The 23212-nt window shown below is 38.3% G+C and overlaps 1 protein-coding gene across 2 annotated transcripts in view; it reads right to left on the bottom strand.

The window, feature by feature from the left end:
* The window catches only part of LOC124545350, a 195560-nt gene that overhangs the window by 69567 nt on the left and 102781 nt on the right, over positions 1–23212 (bottom strand). For both annotated transcript variants that reach the window (XM_047124263.1, XM_047124255.1), the window contains exons 4-5: positions 18461–18784; positions 18335–18369 (exon numbers count right to left, since the gene is read on the bottom strand). In XM_047124263.1, coding sequence (XP_046980219.1) covers positions 18335–18369; positions 18461–18784 — 359 coding nt within the window. The remainder of the gene's footprint in view (positions 1–18334; positions 18370–18460; positions 18785–23212) is intronic.

The raw sequence follows: 23212 nt of genomic DNA, 5'->3' as shown, positions 1-23212 counted from the left end.
CCTGATGAGACAACAGTATGTTGCGAAAGCTTGAATTTTGTGTGTATGTTTGTGTTTGTTTGTGTGTCTGTCGACCTGCCAGCACTTTCATTTGGTAAGTCACATCATCTTTGTTTTTATATATATTTTTCCTACGTGGAATGTTTCCCTTTATTATATATATATATAAAAAAAACAAAGATGAGGTGACTTACCGAACAAAAGCGCTGGCAGGTCGATAGACACACAAACAAACACAAACATACACACAAAATTCAAGCTTTCGCAACAAACTGTTGCCTCATCAGGAAAGAGGGAAGGAGAGGGGAAGACGAAAGGAAGTGGGTTTTAGGGAGAGGGTAAGGAGTCATTCCAATCCCGGGAGCGGAAAGACTTACCTTAGGGGGAAAAAAGGACAGGTATACACTTGCACACACGCACATATCCATCCACACATACAGACACAAGCCCGTCTTCCCCTCTCCTTCCCTCTTTCCTGATGAGGCAACAGTTTGTTGCGAAAGCTTGAATTTTGTGTGTATGTTTGTGTTTGTTTGTGTGTCTATCGACCTGCCAGCGCTTTTGTTCGGTAAGTCACCTCATCTTTGTTTTTATATATAATTTTTCCCACGTGGAATGTTTCCTTCCATTTTTTTAATATATATATATATATATATATATATATATATATATATATATATATATATATATATATATATAAAAAAAAAGCGCTGGCAGGTCGATAGAAACACAAACAGACACATACATACACACAAAATTCAAGCTTTCGCAACAAACTGTTGCCTCATCAGGAAAGAGGGAAGGTGAGGGAAAGACAAAAGGAAGTGGGTTTTAAGGGAGAGGGTAAGGAGTCATTCCAATCCCGGGAGCGGAAAGACTTACCTTAGGGGGAAAAAAGGATGGGTATACACTCCCACACACACACATATCCAACCACACATATACAGACACAAGCAGACATATTTAAAGGCAAAGAGTTTGGGCAGAGATGTCAGTCGAGGCACAAGTGCAGAGGCAAAGATGTTGTTGAATGATAGGTAAGGTATGAGTGGAAGCAACTTGAAATTAGCGGAGATTGAGGCCTGGTGGATAACGGGAAGAGAGGATATATTGAAGAGCAAGTTCCCATCTCCGGAGTTCTGATAGGTTGGTGTTGGTGGGAAGTATCCAGATAACCCGGACGGTGTAACACTGTGCCAAGATGTGCTGGCCATGCACCAAGGCACGTTTCGCTACAGGGTGATCCTCATTACCAACAAACACTGTCTGCCTGTGTCCATTCATGCTAATTGACAGTTTGTTACTGGTCATTCCCACATAGAAAGCGTCACAGTGTAGGCAGGTCAGCTGGTAAATCACGTGGGCGCTTTCACACATGGCTCTGCCTTTGATCGTGTACACCTCCCGGGTTACAGGACTGGAGTAGGTGGTGGTGGGAGGGTGCATGGGACAGGTTTTACACCTGGGGCGGTTACAAGGGTAGGAACCAGAGGGTAGGGAAGGTGGTTTGGGGAATTCATAGGGATGAACTAAGAGGTTACAAAGGTTAGGTGGACGGCGGAAAGACACTCTTGGTGGAGTGGGGAGGATTTCATGAAGGATGGATCTCATTTCGGGGCAGGATTTGAGGAAGTCGTATCCCTGCTGGAGAGCCACATTCAGAGTCTGATCCAGTCCCGGGAAGTATCCTGTCACAAGTGGGGCACTTTTGGGGTTCTTCTGTGAGAGGTTCTGGGTTTGAGGGGATGAGGAAGTGGCTCTGGTTATTTGCTTCTGTACCAGGTCAGGAGGGTAGTTGCAGGATGCGAAAGCTGTTTTCAGGTTGTTGATGTAATGGTTCAGGGATTCAGGACTGGAGCAGATTCGTTTGCCACAAAGGCCTAGACTGTAGGGAAGGGACCATTTGATATGGAATGGGTGGCAGCTGTCATAATGGAGGTACTGTTGCTGTAGCACTGTAGCTTGAAATTTTGCGTGTGTGTTTGTGTGTTTTTTTTATTGTGCCTATCTACCAGCGCTTTCCCATTTGGTAAGTCATGGAATCTTTTGTTTTTAATATATTTTTCCCATGTGGAATGTTTCTTTCTATTTATATATATAAAAAATAAACCTGCCACTATACAAAAAAATTCCACACACAGAAAAATTAAAAATCCATTAAAATCAAATATTTCTTTGGAAAACCAAAACATTAAGTGTCACTGAAACAAAATTGCTTTGTTTACTTACAAGACAATCTGAAATGGAATTCCCACATCACATTCTTCAATTCTAAGCTATCTAAAATGACCTATGCAATGAGAATTATATGGAACAACACAAGTGCTGACGGAGAGAGGTGTGTTATACACACATACTTTCCCTTTTGAGTTATGACATCATATTCTTGGGAAATTCCCCTCACAGCATAACAGCTTTAAATAAACAAAAAAAATTGTGAGAATAATGAAAACTGCAAACAATTGAAAATCATGCAAACTACGGTCGGCTGGTGACTAGCCTATACCCCTCGACTCGCTGAAACGTCAATCACAATGTCATTTCAGTCGGAGTATAGGTCAGTAGTGGTACAAAACAAATACATAAATAAAGTTGAAGAAACATACCTTAACTTTTGATGGCAAATGTACTCCTCCTCAGATCATTCCTGCATATGAACTCGTCACATATGGCATTAAGGTCGAATTTCATTGATTCATCTCTATGGGCGTTGAGAAGGGCGATGGCATTAAGACGATCCTGCCTCATTATAGAACGAAGATATGTTTTCACCCTCCACAGACAAGAAAATGATCGCTCAGTGCTGCAGTACGTTACTGGAATCGTCATCACTACACGTATGAATTTCACTTGTTCAGGCAGTAGGTCAAACAGGTGGTTTTCCTGTTTTAGGTATTTCACTATGTCATCCAGCAAACTAATATTCACAGAATCACTACTTTGGATACTCTCATGAAACATGCTTCGGTGGAGAAGCAAACGGTCTTTGTCTATATCTGATTCGTAGAAAGATAAAATAACGAATGAATGTTTGTTATCACCAAGAAGAAATTGTTCAATTTGATTTACAAACATGAATGATTGAGTTTTGAACCATGATTCTAAGAAGCTGATGGATGTATCCATTGTTTCATAATACAATCTTCTATATTTGTCACATACTTCAGTGAATGTTTCTACAGATGAATTGATGGAGTCATTGTATTTCTTAGGGACTTTTCTTCTACGGGGTAATTTTGTGCAATCAACATCCATATCTTGACATTTTGAAGTTACTTCACCCCAGAATGATTCAAAATTGTTTCTCATAAATTTAATAGCAGTTACAAGAGTGGAAATCATCTTATTGGCCTTCTCTAAGTGTAGGGATTTCATCTTTAGTGCTATGTTTACGGTATCAATGTGACCATACAGTTTTACCAAAAGTGAAAACATGAAAAAGAAATCATATGTCTGCATATTAATCAAAAAGCCATTTGCTTTGGCCCCAGTGTCTGAATTGTCATTTCTTGAAACTTTTAGAAAAAATTCCTGAAGTTCTGTATAGTTGAACAAAACTGAAGACATTGCCAAGTATCTTACGGCCCACCTTGTAGGACAAAGTGGTTTCAAATTTGTAGAGGCATCTGCCTTCAGGTGGGCAAAAAGATCTAATCTTTTAAGTGAATCTTTCACAAAATGTATTAAGTCCTTCATAACATTCAATGCATTTTGACATTCTGGTGCTGCTTTCACAGTGTCTTGTAGTGTTTGATTTAAACAGTGTGCAAGGCAGTGCACAAACATAGCTCTCTTCTCCATTTCCATAAACTTTGCCTAGACACCATTATATAATCTGACCATGTTAGCTGAACCATTAAAGCAATGGCCCCTACAATTAGATGTAGGCATATCAAATCGTTTTGAAATGTCGATAATAATATCAAACAGAGCCTTAGCTGTGGTACTTTGTATTGAGTATAGCCCTAAAAAATATTCTTCTATCTCTAGCAAAGCATCAACAAATCTTATGCAGATACTAAATTGCTCTTTGGTGGCTATGTCTGTTGTTTTGTCTGCTATTATTGCAAAATACTGTGCACTCTTGATATCCTCCAATAATTTTCTAAGAAGTGTATGACTTAAAATGGCCAAAATTTCGTTTTGCACGTCATGGGATGTCCATTTGTAAGTTTCGCGCTGTAGCCATATTAAAAGTAGCTGCTTATCTTCACATTGAAGGCGTAATAAATTGTCAAAGTTACTTGTTTCATCAGTATGCCCATGTATTGCAAGCCCCTGCACTGCTAAATAATGGAGGGAAAATATGATTTTTAGTAAACAAGCTCAGTTTTCTTTCATTTGTGTCAGTTTTTCTTTGGAAATCTGGCTAAATACATTGACATTTGATTTTAAGGATTTGAATTTCAGTACAGCTTCTCTGTGGCAGCCTGATGCTTCATGCGCTTTCAATTTTTCTACCCCTTTCGTCCAGTTCGAAAAACCAGTTTCCATGAAAGTTTTTTCCATTTTGTGAGAAAACTGAAAACGATTTTCTTCAAACATTTGTCTGCACAAAAAATAACATCTTTTACCTTATTCTAATCAATCCATGCAACTTGCTGTTTCAAAGAGGGCTCATAACAGCGTTGTTTTTTTCCGGGAACAGTGTTTTTTGTCACCACCACAGTTCTGTCACTATCAGTGTATTTGTTGTCACACACAGCACCACTAACACTGGGTCTAGCTTCACCATCGCTAACACTTGCCACATTGTCACATTTCTTCCTAATTATAAACTTGTCCATTTTAAACTGGACAGTAAAGGACGAAAGATTAACAACTGAACCGAGTCACAGTAAGACTAACTGACCACTGGCGATGCCCAGCTCCGGAATATTTACGTTCGCTGCCAACATTAGCTGCGGCCTGCGTAACAGTACTGTGCACCTAACAAGAAGTAGCCATGTAACAATAATGTTGATTATTGTCAGGGCCGGCTCTAGGGAGGGGCGAACTGTGCCATCACCTAGGGCGGCAGATTTTTGGGGATGGCAAATCCATCTTGCGTAAATGAAGGAATGTGAGCATTAATTGGAAATTCAGATTATTCATAAAATCAAGGGTCTTATTGAAAATTATCTATGGTACAGAAACAGTGTGCTCCAATTTATGAAAGAAACGTTTCCTCCAACAAAAATGGCTTAAAATGTATTGCACTGTAAACGTATCACTGACTGCTGCTTTGATCTTAAAGACATATTCACAACAAAGAGACTAATGAGTGTGATATGTGAAAATAGGGCATCATGTATGAAATATATTGTGGGAAAAGTTGACTATGTCGAAAAAGGGGGTGGGGGGTGCGCTTGACATGTTCGCATGGGGTGGCAAAATCCCTGGAGCTGGTGCTGGTTTGTGTGGTGTTGTACCTAGTGATTGTCAATAGAATTTACAAAAATGAATTAAAGAGTCTTTAACGTTACCTAGTCCTAGTGATCGCCATCAAATTCGGTGTCACTATTGCTCATTAGTTTCTTTTACAAGCTGCCAGCAGACTGCTGTGGGAGGAAGTGGAGCTCATCCTAGCAGCCAAAGCACTGCGAGCTCATGGTGAGCTTTTGTTCCCCGCATACCTCCGTACCGTAAAAGTGTGCAATAGTACACCTGCAGGGGACAAACCCTGTCATGACAGTTCATCATATGCAGAGGTTGGAGGAGTAGCAGAAATGAATACGCAATAGCTTGTAAACTCGGTATTTTTTTCCTACATAATCATTGCATACTATTATGCAAAAATGTATGTGCAAGTTTTAACAAATTTCCCAGTAAAGGATGAGGAAGGGGGAGAGAGCAGTGAGAAATGCATGTTTGAATATTGGGGAAGGGGGGCGAGGCGAGGCCCCTACTTTTAACTATTGGGAGGGCACAAAGTACCTCCCCCTCCCCCCCCCCCCCCCCCTCTAAGTCGGTGCCACTGTCTAATAATGAATAAAGCAATAAGAATGTGAGTAAGCTACTATGAGCAGCATAATGAACACATTTTCCTAGCCAAGATAGACCAAAGCCAACACCCACCACAGTAGTACAAGTTTCTAAGTCAACTAGCTTTGCAGATGATGAAGAGATAGAAGGAATGAATGAGGAGATAAAAGAAATTATACATATAGTTAAAGGAGAGGAAAATTTAATTGTTATGGATGAATGGAATTCGGTAGCAGCAAGGGGAAGGCAGAAAAAACAGTAGGAGAATATGGACTGGGGTACAGGAATGAAAGAGGAAGCTGCCTTATAGAATTATGCACAGAGCATAATTTAATCATTGGTATATTCCAATTAAAATTAGTTTGTTACTGACAGATTGCAGTGCCAGGGGTGCACTGTTCCTTGCATGCAGTTAGCCACACTCTGTAAGGTGCTGCACGTACCTACGAAACAGACAAAGCAGCGAGCAAGTATAACTCAAAAAAGAACTACAATTATATGGCAGCTGGCACCTACCACTCAACTCACTGAATCATCAATCACAAATTTATGTTAATCAGAGTTAACACTTTATATATAATCACACAAAGGTTGTCTATGTTGAAGAGACCTGCAAACACTGCAAAGGTTTCAGATTGTTTAAATAATGGGAAGACACTGATTTCAGAAACAGATTCTAAATTGAAAGATATTTCTGAGGGCAGATGTGGATTCAGACCAAACTTTATAAGTTGTGAACCGTGGACTAAAAATGAAGAAACTGCAAAAAAAGTAGGAAACTAGGGAGATCGGACCTGGATAAGTTGAAAGAACCAGGGGTTATTAAAAGTTTCAGAGGAAGCATTATGCAACGATCAACTGAAACAGAGGAAAGAAATACAGTTGAAGATGAACAGGGAGTTTCCAAAGATGAAATAGTGAAGGTTTCAGAGGATCAAATAGGTAAAAAGCCAATGGCTAGTACAAACCCTTGGATTTCACAGGAGATGCTGAAGTTAACTGATGAAAGGAGAAAATATAAAAATGCAGCAAATGAAGCAGGCAGGCAGATGGGAATACATATGTCTGAAAAATGAGACTTACAGGAAATACAAAATGGCTAAGCAAGAATAGCTAGAGGACAAATGGTAGGATATAGATGTACACTCTAAGCCAAAAGAAGTAATGTGCCATGAAGGAATTATCCAAATGGGATGGATATTGGTAGAATGGTAGAATGATTACAATTTCAGAAAAAATTACATGATTTATTCAAGAGAAAGAGCTTCACTGATTAACCAAGTCAATAACTCTGTGGTCTACATCTGGCCCTTATGCAAGCAGTTATTCAGTTTGGATATGCCCTTGGGAGACATTGTGCCAAATTTTATTCATTTGACACATTAGATCATCAAAATCCTGCAGTGGTTGGAGGGGCCTGCCCATAATGATACAAACCTTCTCAACTGGGGAGAGATCCTGCAACCTTGCTGGTCAAGGTTGGGTTTAACAAGCACAAAGACAAGCAGCAGAAAATCTTGCCATGTGTAGGCAGGCATTATTTTGCTGAGATGTAAGCCTAGGATGGCTTGCCATGAAGGGCAACAAAACAGGCCATAGAATTTATTGATCTACCACTATGCCATGAGGGTGCTGCTGATGACAGCAAAAGAGGTCCTGCTATGGAAAGAAATGGCACCCCAGACAATCACTCCTGAATGTCGGGCTGTATGGCGGGTAACAGTTAGTTTGGTATCTGACCACTGTCCAGGGCATCTGCAGACGTCTTCACTGGTCACCGGGGCTCAGTTTGAAGTGGTACTGAAGGCAATTGTACTCCAGTCAATGAGAATCTAGTCTGAAGATGTGACTGGATAGGTCTTGGACAGAGGTGGGATACCAACATGACTGTCGCTCGCCATATGTCCTGGCTCAGTAGTGATGGTCTGGGATGCCACTTCTTTTCATAGGAGAACCTCTTTAGCTGTCATCCAGGGCACCCTTACAGCACAATGGTATGTCAATGATAGTCTATGTCCCTTTATGTTGCCCTTCATGGCGAGCCATCCTTACATTTCAGAATGATAATGCCTGCCTGCACACAGCAAGAGTTTCTACTGCTTGTCTTTGTGCTTGTCAAACCCTACTTTGGCCAGCAACATCACTGGATCACTCCCAAACTGAGAAAGTCTGGAGTATTGTGGGCAGGGCCCTCCAACCACATTAGGATTTTGATGAAGTAACACACCAACTGGGCGGAATATAGCAGCATACCCCTCAGGAGGATAACTAACAACTCTATCAAACAATGTCAAACCGAGTAACTGCTTCCGTGAAGGCCAGAGGAGGACCAATGTGTTACTGACTTGGTCAATTTGTGAAGCTCTTCCTCTTGAATAACTCATCTGATTTCTATGAAATTGTAATAATTTGTTTGTCTGTACATGGACATCACATCTATTGATTTCCATCCCATTTGGATAATGTCTACAAGAATATAAAACAAATGTTTGGAGAAATGAAAAGCAGATGTATGAATTATCAAAAGCTCAGACAGAAAACCAGTACTAAGCAAAGATGGAAAAGCTGAAAGGTGGAAGGACTATATAGAAGGGCTATACAAGGGAAATGTACCTGAGGACAATATTATGGAAATGGAAGAGGACGTAGAGGAAGATGAAATGCGAGATATGATACTGTGTGAAGAATTTGACAGAGCACTGAAAGACCTAAGTCAAAACTTTTTACTCTTATTAACACATGCATGATGTTTAAGTAGGAATCTCTGTCTGCATCCTACCTTGTCTTCCACCTTTAAGCTCTCAGTTTTTCAAATCTTGTTCGACGCAGTCCCAAACAATCTGTCTTTCATTCTTGTCCCGTACCCTAACTCTCTCCTGACCCACAGTTCTGGGTGACTTTCCTGAAATCTACCCCTTTTCCTAGACCTCTCCAGTCCTTTTCCTTCACCTTCAATTCTTCTCCCTGAAGAAGAAGCCACTGGCTCCAAAAGCTTGCCAATTACAACAGTCTTTTATATGTGTGTACTGCCGTCACTACGTGGGTAGGTTTTTTATCTATCCAATATAATAATTTATATCTAAAAACAAAGATGATGTGACTTACCAAACGAAAGCACTGGCAGGTCGATAGACACACAAACAAACACAAACATACACACAAAATTCAAGCTTTCGCAACCCACGGTTGGTTCGTCAGGAAAGAGGGATGTAGAGGGAAAGATGAAAGGATGTGGGTTTTAAGGGAGAGGGTAAGGAGTCATTCCAATCCCGGGAGCGGAAAGACTTACCTTAGGGGGAAAAAAGGACAGGTATACACTCGCACACACACACACACATATCCATCCACCCATATACAGACACAAGCAGACATATTTAAAGGCAAAGAGTTTGGGCAGAGATGTCAGTCGAGGCACAAGTGCAGAGGCAAAGATGTTGTTGAATGACAGGTGACGTATGAGTGGAAGCAACTTGAAATTAGCGGAGATTGAGGCCTGGTGGATAACGGGAAGAGAGGATATATTGAAGGGCACGTTCCCATCTCCGGAGTTCGGATAGGTTGGTGTTAGTGGGAAGTATCCAGATAACCCGGACGCTGTAACACTGTGCCAAGATCTTCCAATCAATATTGTCAAAAGCTTTCTCCAAGTCAACAAATGCTAGAATCATAGGTTTGCCTTCCCTTAATCTATCTTCTAAGATAAGTACTGACTCATGTGTTCCAACATTTCTACAGAATCCAAACTGATCTTCCTTGAGGTCAGCTTCTACCAGTTTTTCCATTCATCTGACGAATTCATGTTAGTATTTTGCAGCCGTGACTTATTAAACTGATAGTCCAGTAATTTTCACACCTGTCTACACCTGCTTTCTTCGTGGAATTATTATATTCTTTCTTCGTGGAATTATTATATTCTTCTTTAAGTCTGAGGGTATTTCTCCAGTCTCACACACCTTGCTCATCAGATGGTAGAGTATTGTTATTGCTGGCTCTCCGAAGGCTATCAGTAGTTCTAATGGAATGTTGTCTACTCCGGGGCCTTGTTTTGACTTAGGTCTTCCAATGCTCTGTCAAATTCTTCACACAGTATCACATCTCCCATTTCAGCTTCATCTACATCCACTTCCATTTCCACCTTTCTGCTTTCCGCTCTTTGCTTAGAAATCTTCTTCATATGAGCTCTTGATATTTATACAGGTGGTCATCTTTTCTCCAAAGATCTCATTAATTTTCCTGCAGACAGTATCTACCTTAGTGATATATGCCTCTACATCCTTACATTTGTCCTCTAGCCATACCTGCTTAACCATTTTGCACTTCCTGTCGATCTCATTTTTGAGAAGTTTGTATTCCTTTTCACCTGCTCCATTTACTACTTTTTTATATTTTCTTTTTTCCTCAATTAAATTCAGTATCTCTTCTGTTAACCAAGTATTTCTACTAGCCTTCACCTTTTTACCTACATGATCCTCTGCTGCCTTCATTATTTTGTCTCTCAAAGCTACCCATACTACTTCTACTGTATTTCTCCCCCCCTCCCCCCCCCCCCCTTCTTGCCAGTCACTCCCTAATGCACTGTCTGAAACCTTCTACAACCTCTGGTACTTTCTGTTTATCCAGGTCTCATCTCCTTAAATTCCCATTTTTTGCAGTTTCTTCAGTTTTAATCTACAGTTCATAACCAATAAATTGTGGTCAGAGTCCACATCTGGCCCTGGAAATGTCTTACAATTTAAAACTTGGTTCCTAAATCTCTGTCTTACCATTATATAATCTATCTGAAACCTTCCAGTGCCTCCAGGCCTCTTCCATGTATAGAACCTTCTTTCATGATTCTTAAGCCAAGTGTTAGCTATGATTAAGTTATGCTCTGTGCAAAACTCTACCATGCAGCTTCCTCTTTCATTCCTTACTCCAATTCTGTATTCACCTACTCCTTTTCCTTCTCTTCCTTTCCCTACTATCGAATTCCTGTCCCCCATGACTATTAAAATTTCATCTCCCTTCGCTATCTGGATAATTTCATTTATCACATTGTACATTTCCTCAATCTCTTCATCATCTGCAGAGCTAGTTGGCATAAACTTGTACTACTGTGGTAGGCATGGGCTTTGTGTCTATCTTGGCTATAATAACGCATTTACTATGCTGTTCATAGTAGCTTACCTGCACTACTATTTTTTAATCGTTATTAAACCTACTCCTGCATTACCCCTATTTGATTTTGTATTTATAACCCTGTATTCATCTGACCAGAAGTCTTGTTCCTCCTGCCATTGAACTTCACTAATTCCCACTACATATAACTTTAACCTATCCATTTCCCTTTTTAAATTTTCTAGCCTAACTGCTTGATTAAGGGAGCTGACATTCCATGCTCCAATCCGTAGAACGCCAGTTTTCTTTCCACTGATTATGACATTCTCCTGAGTAGTCCCCAACTGGAGATCCAAAAGTGGGACTATTTTACCTCCGGAATATTTTACCCTACAGGATGTCATTAAACATAGTTATCTAGCAGTAAAGGCCTATACGGCTGAAAATAGTAAAATTGTGGTGCCTTGATGTCTCAGAATGTGTCCTATCAACTGATCACCTCTTCTAGTCAGGTTGTGCCAAAAGTTTCTTCTCTCCCCTATAATGTTCAGTACCTCGTCCTTAGTTATGTTATCTACCCATCTAATTTTCAGCATTCTTCTGTAGCACCACATTTCAATAGCTTCTATTCTCTTCTTGTCTAAACTATTTATCATCCATGTTCCACTTCCATTCGTGGCTTTCAGAAAAGACTCCCTAATACTTAAACCTATATTTGATGTTACTAAATTTCTCTTATTCAGAAACACTTTTCTAGCCATTGGCAGTCTACAATTTATATCCTCGCTACTTTCACTATTGCCAGTTATTTCACTGCCCAAATAACAAATCACATCTACTACTTTAAGTGTCTTGTTTAGTAATCCAATTCCCTCAGCATCACCTAATTTAGTTTCACTACATTCCATTATCCTTGTTTTGATTTTGTTGATGTTCATCTTATATCCATCTTTCAAGACAGTGTCCATTCTATTCAACTGCTCTTTCAAGTTCTTTGCTGTCTCTGGCAGAATTACCATGTCATCAGCAAACCTCAAAGTTATTATTTCTTCTTTATGAACTTTAACTCCTTCTCCAAATTTTTCTGATTTTCTTTACTGCCTGTTAAATACACAGATTGAATAACACACATTTCGCTTCCTGTATTTTACTCTGCTACCTTCAGAATTTCAAAGAGAGTATTCCACTCAACATTACCAGACACTTTCTCAGAGTCTACAAACTTATCTGCTAACATAAGTTGTAGGGTCAGTATTGCCTCACTTGTGCTTGCATTTCTTCAGAATCCAAACTGATCTTCCCTGAGGTTGGCTTCTATCAGTTTTTCCATTCTTCTGTAAGGAATCCACATTAATATTTGGTGACTATGACTTATTAAACTGATAGTTCAGTAATATTCACACCCTTGGAATTTTTATATTCTTCTTGAAGCCTGAGGGTATTTCACCTTGTATATTTTGTGTGCCAGATGGAAGAGTTTTGTAATGATTAGCCGCCCCAATGCATTCAGTAGTTCTGATCGAATGTTGTCTACTCCCACAGCCTGGTTTCGATTTTGGTCTTCCAGCACTCTGACAAATTCTTCAAGCAGTATCATATCTCCCATCTCATCTTCATATATGTCCTCTTCCATTTCTATAATACTTCCAGCATGTTCATCTACTTTGTATAAACCCTCTATGTACTCCTTCTACCTTTCAGCTTATCTTCTTTGCTTAAGGGGCACCGGAACAATGTAAATGACAAAATTAAGGCTTTTTTCATTATTATTATAAAATTATTTGGAGTTTTCTGAATAAAACAAATCAAGCTTCACCCTTCTAAGTGAATTCTAAGTGTGTTTTTTATTGCTGCAAAGTTGACATTCCGCGTAAACGGTTGTAGCGACTTGGTGTGTCACCTCTGACGACGCAGCTCGCTGGCTGCAAGCAGGGTATCTTTGCGGAATTAGACAGTGTTTTGTTTTCCAACGTTGTATGACTATCTCTGCAACAAGTGACTGTTCATATTGGTAAACATAACCGATATACCATGTGTGTTGACTTGTGTTGTTTAGCTGTTCAATTTTGCAGATTTTACGAATTTTGCTCATACGTATTTTACGTATTTGGTTTGTGGATATCAATATGCCCCGTTTCAGCAATCGAGTGTTTAAGAAAAGGCACAATGAGTGGAAGAAGAAATCTTTTGTTGTTTTGAAGGGAGATGCTGCTCAAACTGCTTCACCAACTACTCCAAATGAATATGATAGAACTTTCTCCAGCAAGAAACTTTGTAAAAGCAAAGAAAAATCTGAAAACTATGAAAGTGACAGTAATGATGTGAATGAAATAATTAACATTTCCTTGCTCTCTAATATGTTAAAACATAATGTATTATACCAAGTTTGCAAAGAAAGAGGACTGGAATTGAAAATAACTTCACACATTGGTTTGGCATGTAAAATGTTATTGAAGTGTAACAAATGTGCTGCAGAAATTTTGTTTCCTAATTCTAACAGTATTTCTCGTAGTGTTAATAGTGGAAAGGTGTACGATATAAATGTTAGGCTAGTGTATGGCTTGCATTGCATTGGCAAGGGCAGTGCTGCAGGGACAACGTTATGTGGAATTATGAACTTGCCAAAACCACCAACCAAGTTTGGATTCTATAATGAATTGGTGGGATCTTCTGCTAAAGATATTGCACAAGCAACAATGAAGAAAGCAGTTGAAGAAGCTGTGACAGATAATGGGAATTTTAGAGATTTAACTGTTGCTTTAGATGGATCATGGCAACTTAAGAGGTCATAAATCTCTAAATGGAGTTGTGGCAGCTACCAGTGGAGACAGGTGCAAAGTAATTGATGTCGATATTCTCTCAAAACATTGTATATATAAGGGAAGTACCAAGGACGAACATAGTGAAAGTTGTGAAGCAAATTTTCATGGCACGAGTAGAGCGATGAAAGCAATTTTTTCCAGATCACAGGAGTGGTATAATGTATGATACACTAACTATCTAGGAGATAGTGATTCTATGGGATATAAAGCTGTAGAAGAACTCAAACCTTATGACAATGAAATTCACATTAAAAACAGGAGTGCATTGGACATGTGCAGAAGCGATGGGGGCTCGCTTGCACAAACAAAACCAGACATTAGGATTCCAGAACCTTAGTGATGGTAAGACCCTTGAGGAAGAGGAAGATTGACAGATGAAGCAATTGACAGATTGCAGAGGTATTATGGGTGTGCTATTAGGCAAAATACAAGAAGCGTTGAGCATATGAGAAGAGCAGTATGGGCAATTATTTTTTCATACTGCATCAACAAATGAGCACCCACAATATGCACTGTGTCCCACAGGTGATGACTCATGGTGTAAGTACCAATCGGGAATGTAATATACCCATAAAAACAGTTTCCCAAATGCTGTAATTGATGTAATTAAGCCCATATTCAGAGATTTATCACAGCCAAGTTTATTGGAAAAGTGTTTACATGGGAAAACACAAAATCCAAATGAAAGTGTAAATAATTTAATTTGGATTAGGATTCCCAAAATAGTGTTTGTACAGATAAAAACATTGCATTTTGGAGTGTATGATACAGTGGCAACATACAATGAAGGAAACATTATCAAATGTGATGTGCTGAAACGTTTAGATTTCCAAGCAGGACACAACACCATTTCCACAATGCACCTAATTGATAAAGAAAGACTAAGAGGTGCAGGAAGAAGAGACAAAAGCCTACAACATGCAGCAAAAGGGAAGAAAAAACAGTGAAAAGGAAACTAACACTGGAAAGGGCAGGAATGTATTAAAAAACTTTGGAAGCCATTTCCCGTAACTTTAAAATTTTCATCTTTGAGGAACATTTTCTCAAAAACTGCAAACAGTATATCAATGAAATTTATACACAATATTGTTTACTTCTTTTCCTTCATTTTTATAACAAATTGTAAAAAAATATTGTATAATTCAAGAGTTATAGAAGAAAAAGTGCAAAATTTTAGACAAAAATAAGCATCTGTTTAAAAAAATTGTAAAACAAAAACCAATACACATTTCTTAACATGGCATTATAGCTTTGTAGAGAAATATTCACTGAATATGTAGTCCAAATTTCAGAGCAATATGTTTAATGGTTTTAGAAAAAATGTTCCTTCTATTTTCTAAAATTAACATGGAGGAGATGGATCGTTCCGGCTTCCCTTAAGACAATTCTTCCATCTGAGTTCTTAATATTCATACTGCTTCTTTTCTCCATATGCCTCTTTAATTTTCCTGTACACAGTATCTGTCTTTCCACTAGTGATATAAGCTTCTAAATCCTTACAACTGTCCTCTAGCCATAACCACTTAACCATTCTGCAATTCCAGTCAATCTCATTTTTTAGACATTTGTATTCCCTTTCGCCTGCCTAATTTGCTGCAGGTTCATATTTTCTCCTTTCATCAATTAAATTCAATATCTCCTGTTGTATCCAAGAACTTCTATTGGCATTGTTCTTTTACTCATTTGATCCTCAGCTGCCTTCACTATTTCATCTCGCAAATCTACTCATTCATCTTCTACTGTACTCCCTTCCCCTGTTCTAGTCGGGTGTTGCCTAACACTCCCTCTGAAACTCTCAACAACCTCTGGTTCTGTCAACTTATTCATGACCCATCTCCCTAATTTCCTACTTTTCTGCAACTTCTTTAGTTTTAATCAACAGTTCATAGGCAATAAATTGTGGTCAGAGTCCACATTTACCTCTTGAAATGTCTTAAAATTTAAAATCGGTCTTTTCATTATACAGGGTGTACATAAAGTCCAGGAACACTTTCAATTATTTATTGCACAAGAACTAAACATTGTACAGATGTCATACATATTGCATTTTGGAGAGAAACTCTGAAAGTTTTTTCTATATGCAAACCATGAGTAACCCGACAAACGTCAATACGGTAATCGAATTCTTGCCATACCCATCCCAGCATGGCATCATCAACTATAGCAGTCACTTCCTGTACTCTCTCCCAGAGCTCTGCTTCATCACGTGGTAGAGACGGCACATACACCAGATCTTTAATGTGTCCCCACAGAAAAAAGTCTGGCGGAGTGAGATCTGGTGCTCGGGCAGGGCATTTCATGAAACAGCTGTCCCCTTCTGTAGCATGGCTGATCCATCAATGCAGCAGTCCCATGATCAGGTACCAATGAACTTCACAATGAAAATGGGGTGCAGACCCATCCTGCTGAAAGATGAACGGAGAGTCCTGTTGCATTTGAGGCATCAGCCATTGCTGCAACATGTCCAAGTAGAAATATCCAGTGACAGTGCTCTCGGTGAAGAAGAGTGGCCCGTATAGTTTTTGACATGACAAGGCACAAAAAACATTTACCTTTGGGGAATAATGCTCAAATACAATGCTTTCGTATGGATGCTTTGTACCCTAGATTCAACAATTATGTCTGTTCATTTTTCCATTAGTGTGAAAAGTGGCTTCGTCACTAACAATTAAGCAATCAACAGTGCCATCCCCACCCTCATTCAGTTGTTGCAACTGTGAACAAAACTAAAAACTCTTGTCTTTCTCATCGTCATTGAGCTTCTGCACTAACTCCAATTTAAATGGTTTTATAGATAGCTTCTGTTGCAGGGATTTCACCACTGTCATTGGAGCCATTTCGAGTTCACAGAATGCATGATGCACCAATTTATTTGGACTCCTTATAAATGTCTCTCGTTCGTGCTCCACATTCACTTTACCCACACTGGGATGTCTGCTTCTCTTTGCCGGGCACAAGCAACCCATCATAACGAATTTGTTGTGCCAGTTGTAAATGGCCTTCCTTGTTGGTGGCTTCTTACTGCACTTGGTTCCAAACATCCATTGAACAGCTATAGCACACTTGTTTTTGTCGAACTTCAACACACAGACAGCTTGCTTCGCACTGAACTCGCCATGTTTGTGATTCAGGTATACATGACAAAAAACTTTCAGGGTTTCTCTTCAAAATGACGTATATGCAATATCTGTATAATGTTTGGCTCTTGTGCAATAAATAAGTGAATGTGTCCCCAGACTTTATGTACATCCTGTATAATCAGTGTGAAACATTGTGGTGTCTCCAGGTCTCTTCTTCTAATACAACCTTCTTTCATTATTCTTAAACCAAGTTTTAGTGATGACTATATTATGCTCTATGTAAAATTCTACCAGGCGGTTTCCTCTTTCATTCCTTCACCCCCCCCCCCCCCTCCCCCCTTTGCCTCCTCCCAGTCCATATGCACCTAGTATTTTCCTTTCTCTTCCTCTTTCTACCAGCCCCCTACCACAATTAAATTTTTATCTCCCTTAACTATCTGAATAATCTCCTATATCTTGCTGGCTGTTACATCTATAAAAAAAATGCAAAAATAGGAAACAAAATGACTGATTGAACAGTTTAACAAACCCAAGGGTCTTTGTTCATAATATCAAGGATAAGTACTGTACTTTTATTTAGCTTGATGCATTCCTAAGCATGCACGAGGTGCAAATCATGTTTCATAATTACAGTAAGACAAAAGCATCTAGAAACTTTTTTAGATTTTGTCATATTAAATGCATGATTGATTATGTTTAAAAGTTGAAAGGTAAAAAGATAAGTTGATGACACAGTACTGATTCAGAATAAAACCATGCACAAATTAAATATTCTCAGGAACTAGAAGATTGTGATTATAATCAGCTGTACGAATCTACATTTGCATCTATATCCTGCAGAACCACTGTGCCATGTGTAGCAGAGGGGAAGGGTGGGGTACTTCTAATTGCACCACATATTAAAGTTTCTTCTAGTTCCATTTGAATATAGAGCTCAAGAAGGACTGCTTAAATTCCTCTGTGTACACTGTAATTAGTCTAGCCACTTGTCTTTGTGGGCCACATGAGAGTCATACATAGGGAGCCGTACTATATTCCAAGATTCATTGCTTAATAATTGCCCTTGGAACTTTGTAAGTAGACTTTCTCAGGATAGTTACAGTGTTTGTATTGTGCTGCAACAACTCTTATTCTGTTGGGTAGCACATGTCTGGAACTAAAAGTAATTTTTTCCATTGAATCTACTGCCATGCAGGAGTTTCATGAATCTTAAAAGTATGTAATCAATATGTAAATTAGAAATTTTTATCTACAATCATCATATTGTAACAGCTAAACTAATCATATCAAAGACTGAGATAAACTGAAATTATTTATAATGTACTACAATTTACTTGTTAATTCTACAATCAAATAAGTAACTCTACATACCCTGCGGTATCACCACCAATACCTCCAAGAAGTATCTGTAAAACAAAACAACATTACAGTGCGAAGTATAGTACAATAAATATGTTCATCAAAAATCAAACTGCATTTGTATGTTTTTTCCCTTACTGGATGCTTAGCACAACAACACTTCAGTAAAGGTTCTTCTTTCTTCACTGTAGGCTCACAAACAACAATTCTTGGAATATGATCTTCGGAACCACAAATTATTACTTTAGGAAGACTTTCATCCTCAATTTCCAAATCAAATGTTTCCTTCTCTTCACCAGGACGTGGGCCCTCCAACAGGCATAGCTGAGACTCTGTCAGATGACTAAGTTTTAAAAGGGTTTGTATCCTAATTGTCAGAGCTCCAAATTCACCAAGCTTTGCCATCAGTTCATCCTGTTTTGATTGCAATAATGCTGCATCTTCAGCAGAGAGCATTTCTTTCTGTAAAAGATTATTATCTTGTTTGTTAAAAATTAATTTTATTTGTATTCTAATATTCAAATAAGCTTGAATTTATTCAAGACACTAGAATGCAATTTTCAAGTAAAATAAACAATATACACTATTAATTTATGTTGTCATTAATCTTTAAATAAAATATCTATCATATGGTAGTTTATATTTGAGGTCTCATCCACAACAAAATTTTCTTGCACTTTCCAGGATACAGGTACACCTCAATTCTTTTAGGTGGGTGTAAATCTGTAAGAAGGAAGAAATAAAAGCACAAGCTCAGAGAGGATAAGAATAGGTTGAAAACTGGCCACAATCTTTTCAAAGGTACTATTTCAATATTAACCTTACGCGATTTATATAAACCACAAAGAGCTTAATTTAGATGACTGAATGGAGATCTGATCCCCAACCATCCTAAATACAAATCCTGTGCCATTCCCACTCATTTGGAATAAGTCTGTTGGAAAAAATGTAAAATTCGAAATAATCATTCTCACCTAAGACTACAAAATGCATGAGTTTATCTTCACCCTCTAATAAACTTATGTTCAGCCATGCGGGATAGCTGTGCAGTGTGAGGTGTCTTGTCACAGTTTGTATGGCTTCCACTGTCAGAGGTTCGAGTCCTACCTCGGGCGTGAGTGTGTGTTTTGTCCTTAGCATAAGTTAGTTTAAGTTAGTTTACTTAGTGTGTAAGCCTAGGGACCAATGAACTCAGCAGTTTGGTCCCACAGACCTTACCACAGACATTTTAAAAAATTATATTCAAATTATAATACATACGTTTCCTACAACGAAAAGAGTTTAGTACGAAATTTCTACACTCTGAGAAAACAATCAAACAGAACTCACTGAAAGAGGACAGAACAATAGGAGTACAAAATAAACTGAAGTAGTAAAACAAATAAGGCAATGAACAGTTTTTGAGAATACAGAGAAATCTTCTTCAACCTACATTTCACATTTACTAACAATTGTCGTCATACACAATTGCAGTTAAGTTCCTGGGATTTCCTCATTTATAGGCAAGAGATTTTACTTTTGAAGGTTCCATAAATAATCCTGCAGTATCGCTATGTACAGCTGTGTTTCAAATAGAGGTTTTGAGAGAGTAAAAGATTCAGTCTTTGATGATTGTGTCAGAAGATATGTACCTCTCTTCCATTACATGAGGCAACAGCAAATTATTTGCAAGTCAAATTTTAATTTCAATATGTGTTAATATTACATAGCAATCCTAGAAAAGGATAACTCACCATATAGAGGAGACAATGAGTTGTCGACGGGCACAATGAAGACACTGCTGTATGTTTAAACTTCTGGTCAAAAGGCCTTCTTCTGGAGTAGAAAACACGCACAAATTCATACAACCACAACTCATACACACGTATGTGTGTGAGTTGTATTTGCATGAATGTAGGCCTTCTTCTGAAGTAGATAACAAACACAAACATTCACACAATCACAACTCGCACATACACATGTGTGAGTTGTGCTTTTGTGAATCTGTGTGTCTTTTCTACTTCAGAAGAAGGTCTTTTGGCCAAAAGCTAAAATGTGTAGCAATATTTTTGTTATGGCTATCTGTGACTCAATGTTTCCTCTGTATGGTGAGTAGCAAAATATCATGCTCATAATAATATTATTTTTATTTCTTTATGTGTAAGAGAGGGAAGGCAGGAAGATTAGGGTTTAATGGTATCCACAATATGGTCACAAGCTTATAATGGACGAGGATGGAGAGGAAAATTATCTGTTTCCTTTTCAAAAGAACCATCCTGGCATTTACTTTAGGAAATTTATAGAAGCAATGGAGAACCTAATTCTGGAAGGCAAATCGAGATTTGAACCCCAGCAGCATTGTTTTGCCAAAAAGAATATTGGACATACGACTTATTCACTACACAAGAAGATAAATGATGCCTGGGAACTGATGGAAACTCCCTAGGGTGGCTTTTTAGAGCCAAGGTAAAATCAAACTTTTTTTGAAGGTAGAAGAGAATTTGCTGAAAATAGGATGAAAGTAGCAAATTTCAATGAGTCACATCACCTTCCATCACAACTGGAGTAATACATTCCTTCTAATCAATGGCACAAAAATGGACAAAAACAGATGTCCCAGAAGGTACACAAGAGGGGAAACCAGATAATTAAAATGGGATGTATACTCAAGAAGAGAAGATGTTTGGTGTTGCTCTTCACTAACATGCACTGTGACCCGAGATGGCTAGATGTATCACTGACCACTAATGATCATCTGACCACTGATGATTGACCTGCTGCTAAGCTCTGTGGAAATACACGTTAATGAAATGCCGTGTGGCTGGCTTCAATTACCTAACATCTGTATGGTCACTGACTGCAGCAAGGTATGTAACGAAGGCCACCTACTAGCCCATGATGAAGGAACTTTTGCTTTTCACAAGGAGTAACTCTTCACTCAATTGTTCTTATTTGTAGTTAGTGTCATGTTCCATGGTTTATTTTTATTATTAATTGTAATGATGCAGAACAAGTCATTTTACTTTCACATGTAAATACAACAACATGTTGACCATTTACATGGTTTTCCCCCCAATAATACAGATGTGAAATAGAAATTCCTGTCCATCACCTTTTACACATTGAACAAATAAAAATTCTTAGAACTGAATAGGATTGGTTGTCAAAGAGAAAATTTTTCAGATTGTTTTCAAATTTGGCTTTGCTGTCTGTCAGCCATTTTATATTATTGGGTAAAAAAAGTGATCAAAAATTTTGGTGGTAGCATTGTGCACGCTTTTTTGTACAATCTTAGTGTGGAATAATGAATTTCATTTTTTCTTCTTGTACTTTAGTTAAGTACATTATGGCTCCTTTGAACTGTATTGGATTATTTACAATAATCTTTGTGAGGGTATAAATACACTGTGTTAAGTAGTAGTAGTAGTAGTAGTAGTAGCAGTAGTAGTAGTAGGCTTGTAAGGGACTTGAAGGTCCCTTACCGATCTCACATGATTCCTCCAGATGCTCCTGCCTTGTGCTGCCTCTTGCTAGTTATTTATTTCCAATCTTTTGCATATGCAATAAATTTCATTGTGCCAAGTTCTCCTAGCCCCCCCCCCCCCCCCCCTCTTGGTCATTTGTCATATGGCTTCTCCCTGAATATTCTTAAGACAAGTTGGTCTTCTTTCATTCTCATCAGATGTCCAGCCCATTGCAGTCTTATAGCATTTATTATGTTTACTATCATTGGTTGTTGTGATAGCTCATGGATTTCTCTTCCAGCATTGTGATTCATTGTCATAATATGGACCAAAGATCTTTTTTATAAACTTTATTCTTAAATACTTGTAAATGGTGGTGTTCTGTTTTCGTTAGGCTCCATGTTTCTACCCCATAGATTACAACTGATCTGATGATTGTGTTATATAACTTTATTTTAGTTTTCCTAGTGAGCACCTTGGACCCTAAGAGATTTTGTATAGCATAATAGGCTCGATTAGCATTTTGCAGTCTCACTTTTCATTCTACCTCTCTCTGATTTTGTTCATCTAGCACTGATCCCAGAAATTTGAACTGTTCAACATGCTCGAATTTGTGTTCATCCCATTGATCTCTACATCTTTGAACTACCATGTATTTTGTTTTCTCGTCATTTACTTTCAGGCCAAGTCTTGATGCTTCTGTTGCAAGCTCCACAAATAACTGCCTAATCTCTGTTTCACTGTTTCTGATGAACACTATGTCATCTGCGTATGCTAACTTGTTAATTTTGCTTTCTTGGAGAATCCCAGCAGGCACCAGTTTGAGTTTCCTCACAACTCTTCTAAAGCTGTATTGAAGAGAAAGCGGGACAAAGCATCTCCTTGGTTTAACCCAGTTTTATTTTATAACTTTAATCCATGTAGTAAAACCCTGCTTGAATTTTCATCCATGCATACTTTGCAGAGATTTATCAAATTAATTGGGAAACCAAATTCAGTCATTACATTCCACAAGCTTTGTCTATGGATGGAGTCATAAGCTTTCATGAAATTGATGAACAGATAATGTATTTTATGTTTATATTCCCAAACTTTTTCATTTATTGATTTTATTGTAAATATGTTATCAGTGATGGGTCTGTTTTTGCGGAAGCCATTTTGATAATCCCCAATTATATTTTCTGCATATGGTTTTAAGCGGCATAGCAATAAACAAGATACGATCTTATAACCTGTATTGACTAATGATATTTCTCTATAGTTTCTGAGATCTTCCCTGTCTCCTTTTTTATGAATAGGGACTATTAATGATTATCTCCACTCTGTTGTAATATTCTCTGTTTTCCAGACTATCTGTATAAGATGAAATAAATGTCTGTGCAATGGTTCTCCTCCATCTTTTAGTATCTCAGCTGGGACGAATGTGAGTGAGTACCACATATTATTC

This window comes from Schistocerca americana, chromosome 1 (genome assembly GCF_021461395.2).
Source record: "Schistocerca americana isolate TAMUIC-IGC-003095 chromosome 1, iqSchAmer2.1, whole genome shotgun sequence".
Lineage (NCBI taxonomy): Eukaryota > Metazoa > Arthropoda > Insecta > Orthoptera > Acrididae > Schistocerca > Schistocerca americana.
Note: the sequence above shows the minus strand (reverse complement) of the source record. Positions and strands in the feature narration are given on the sequence as shown.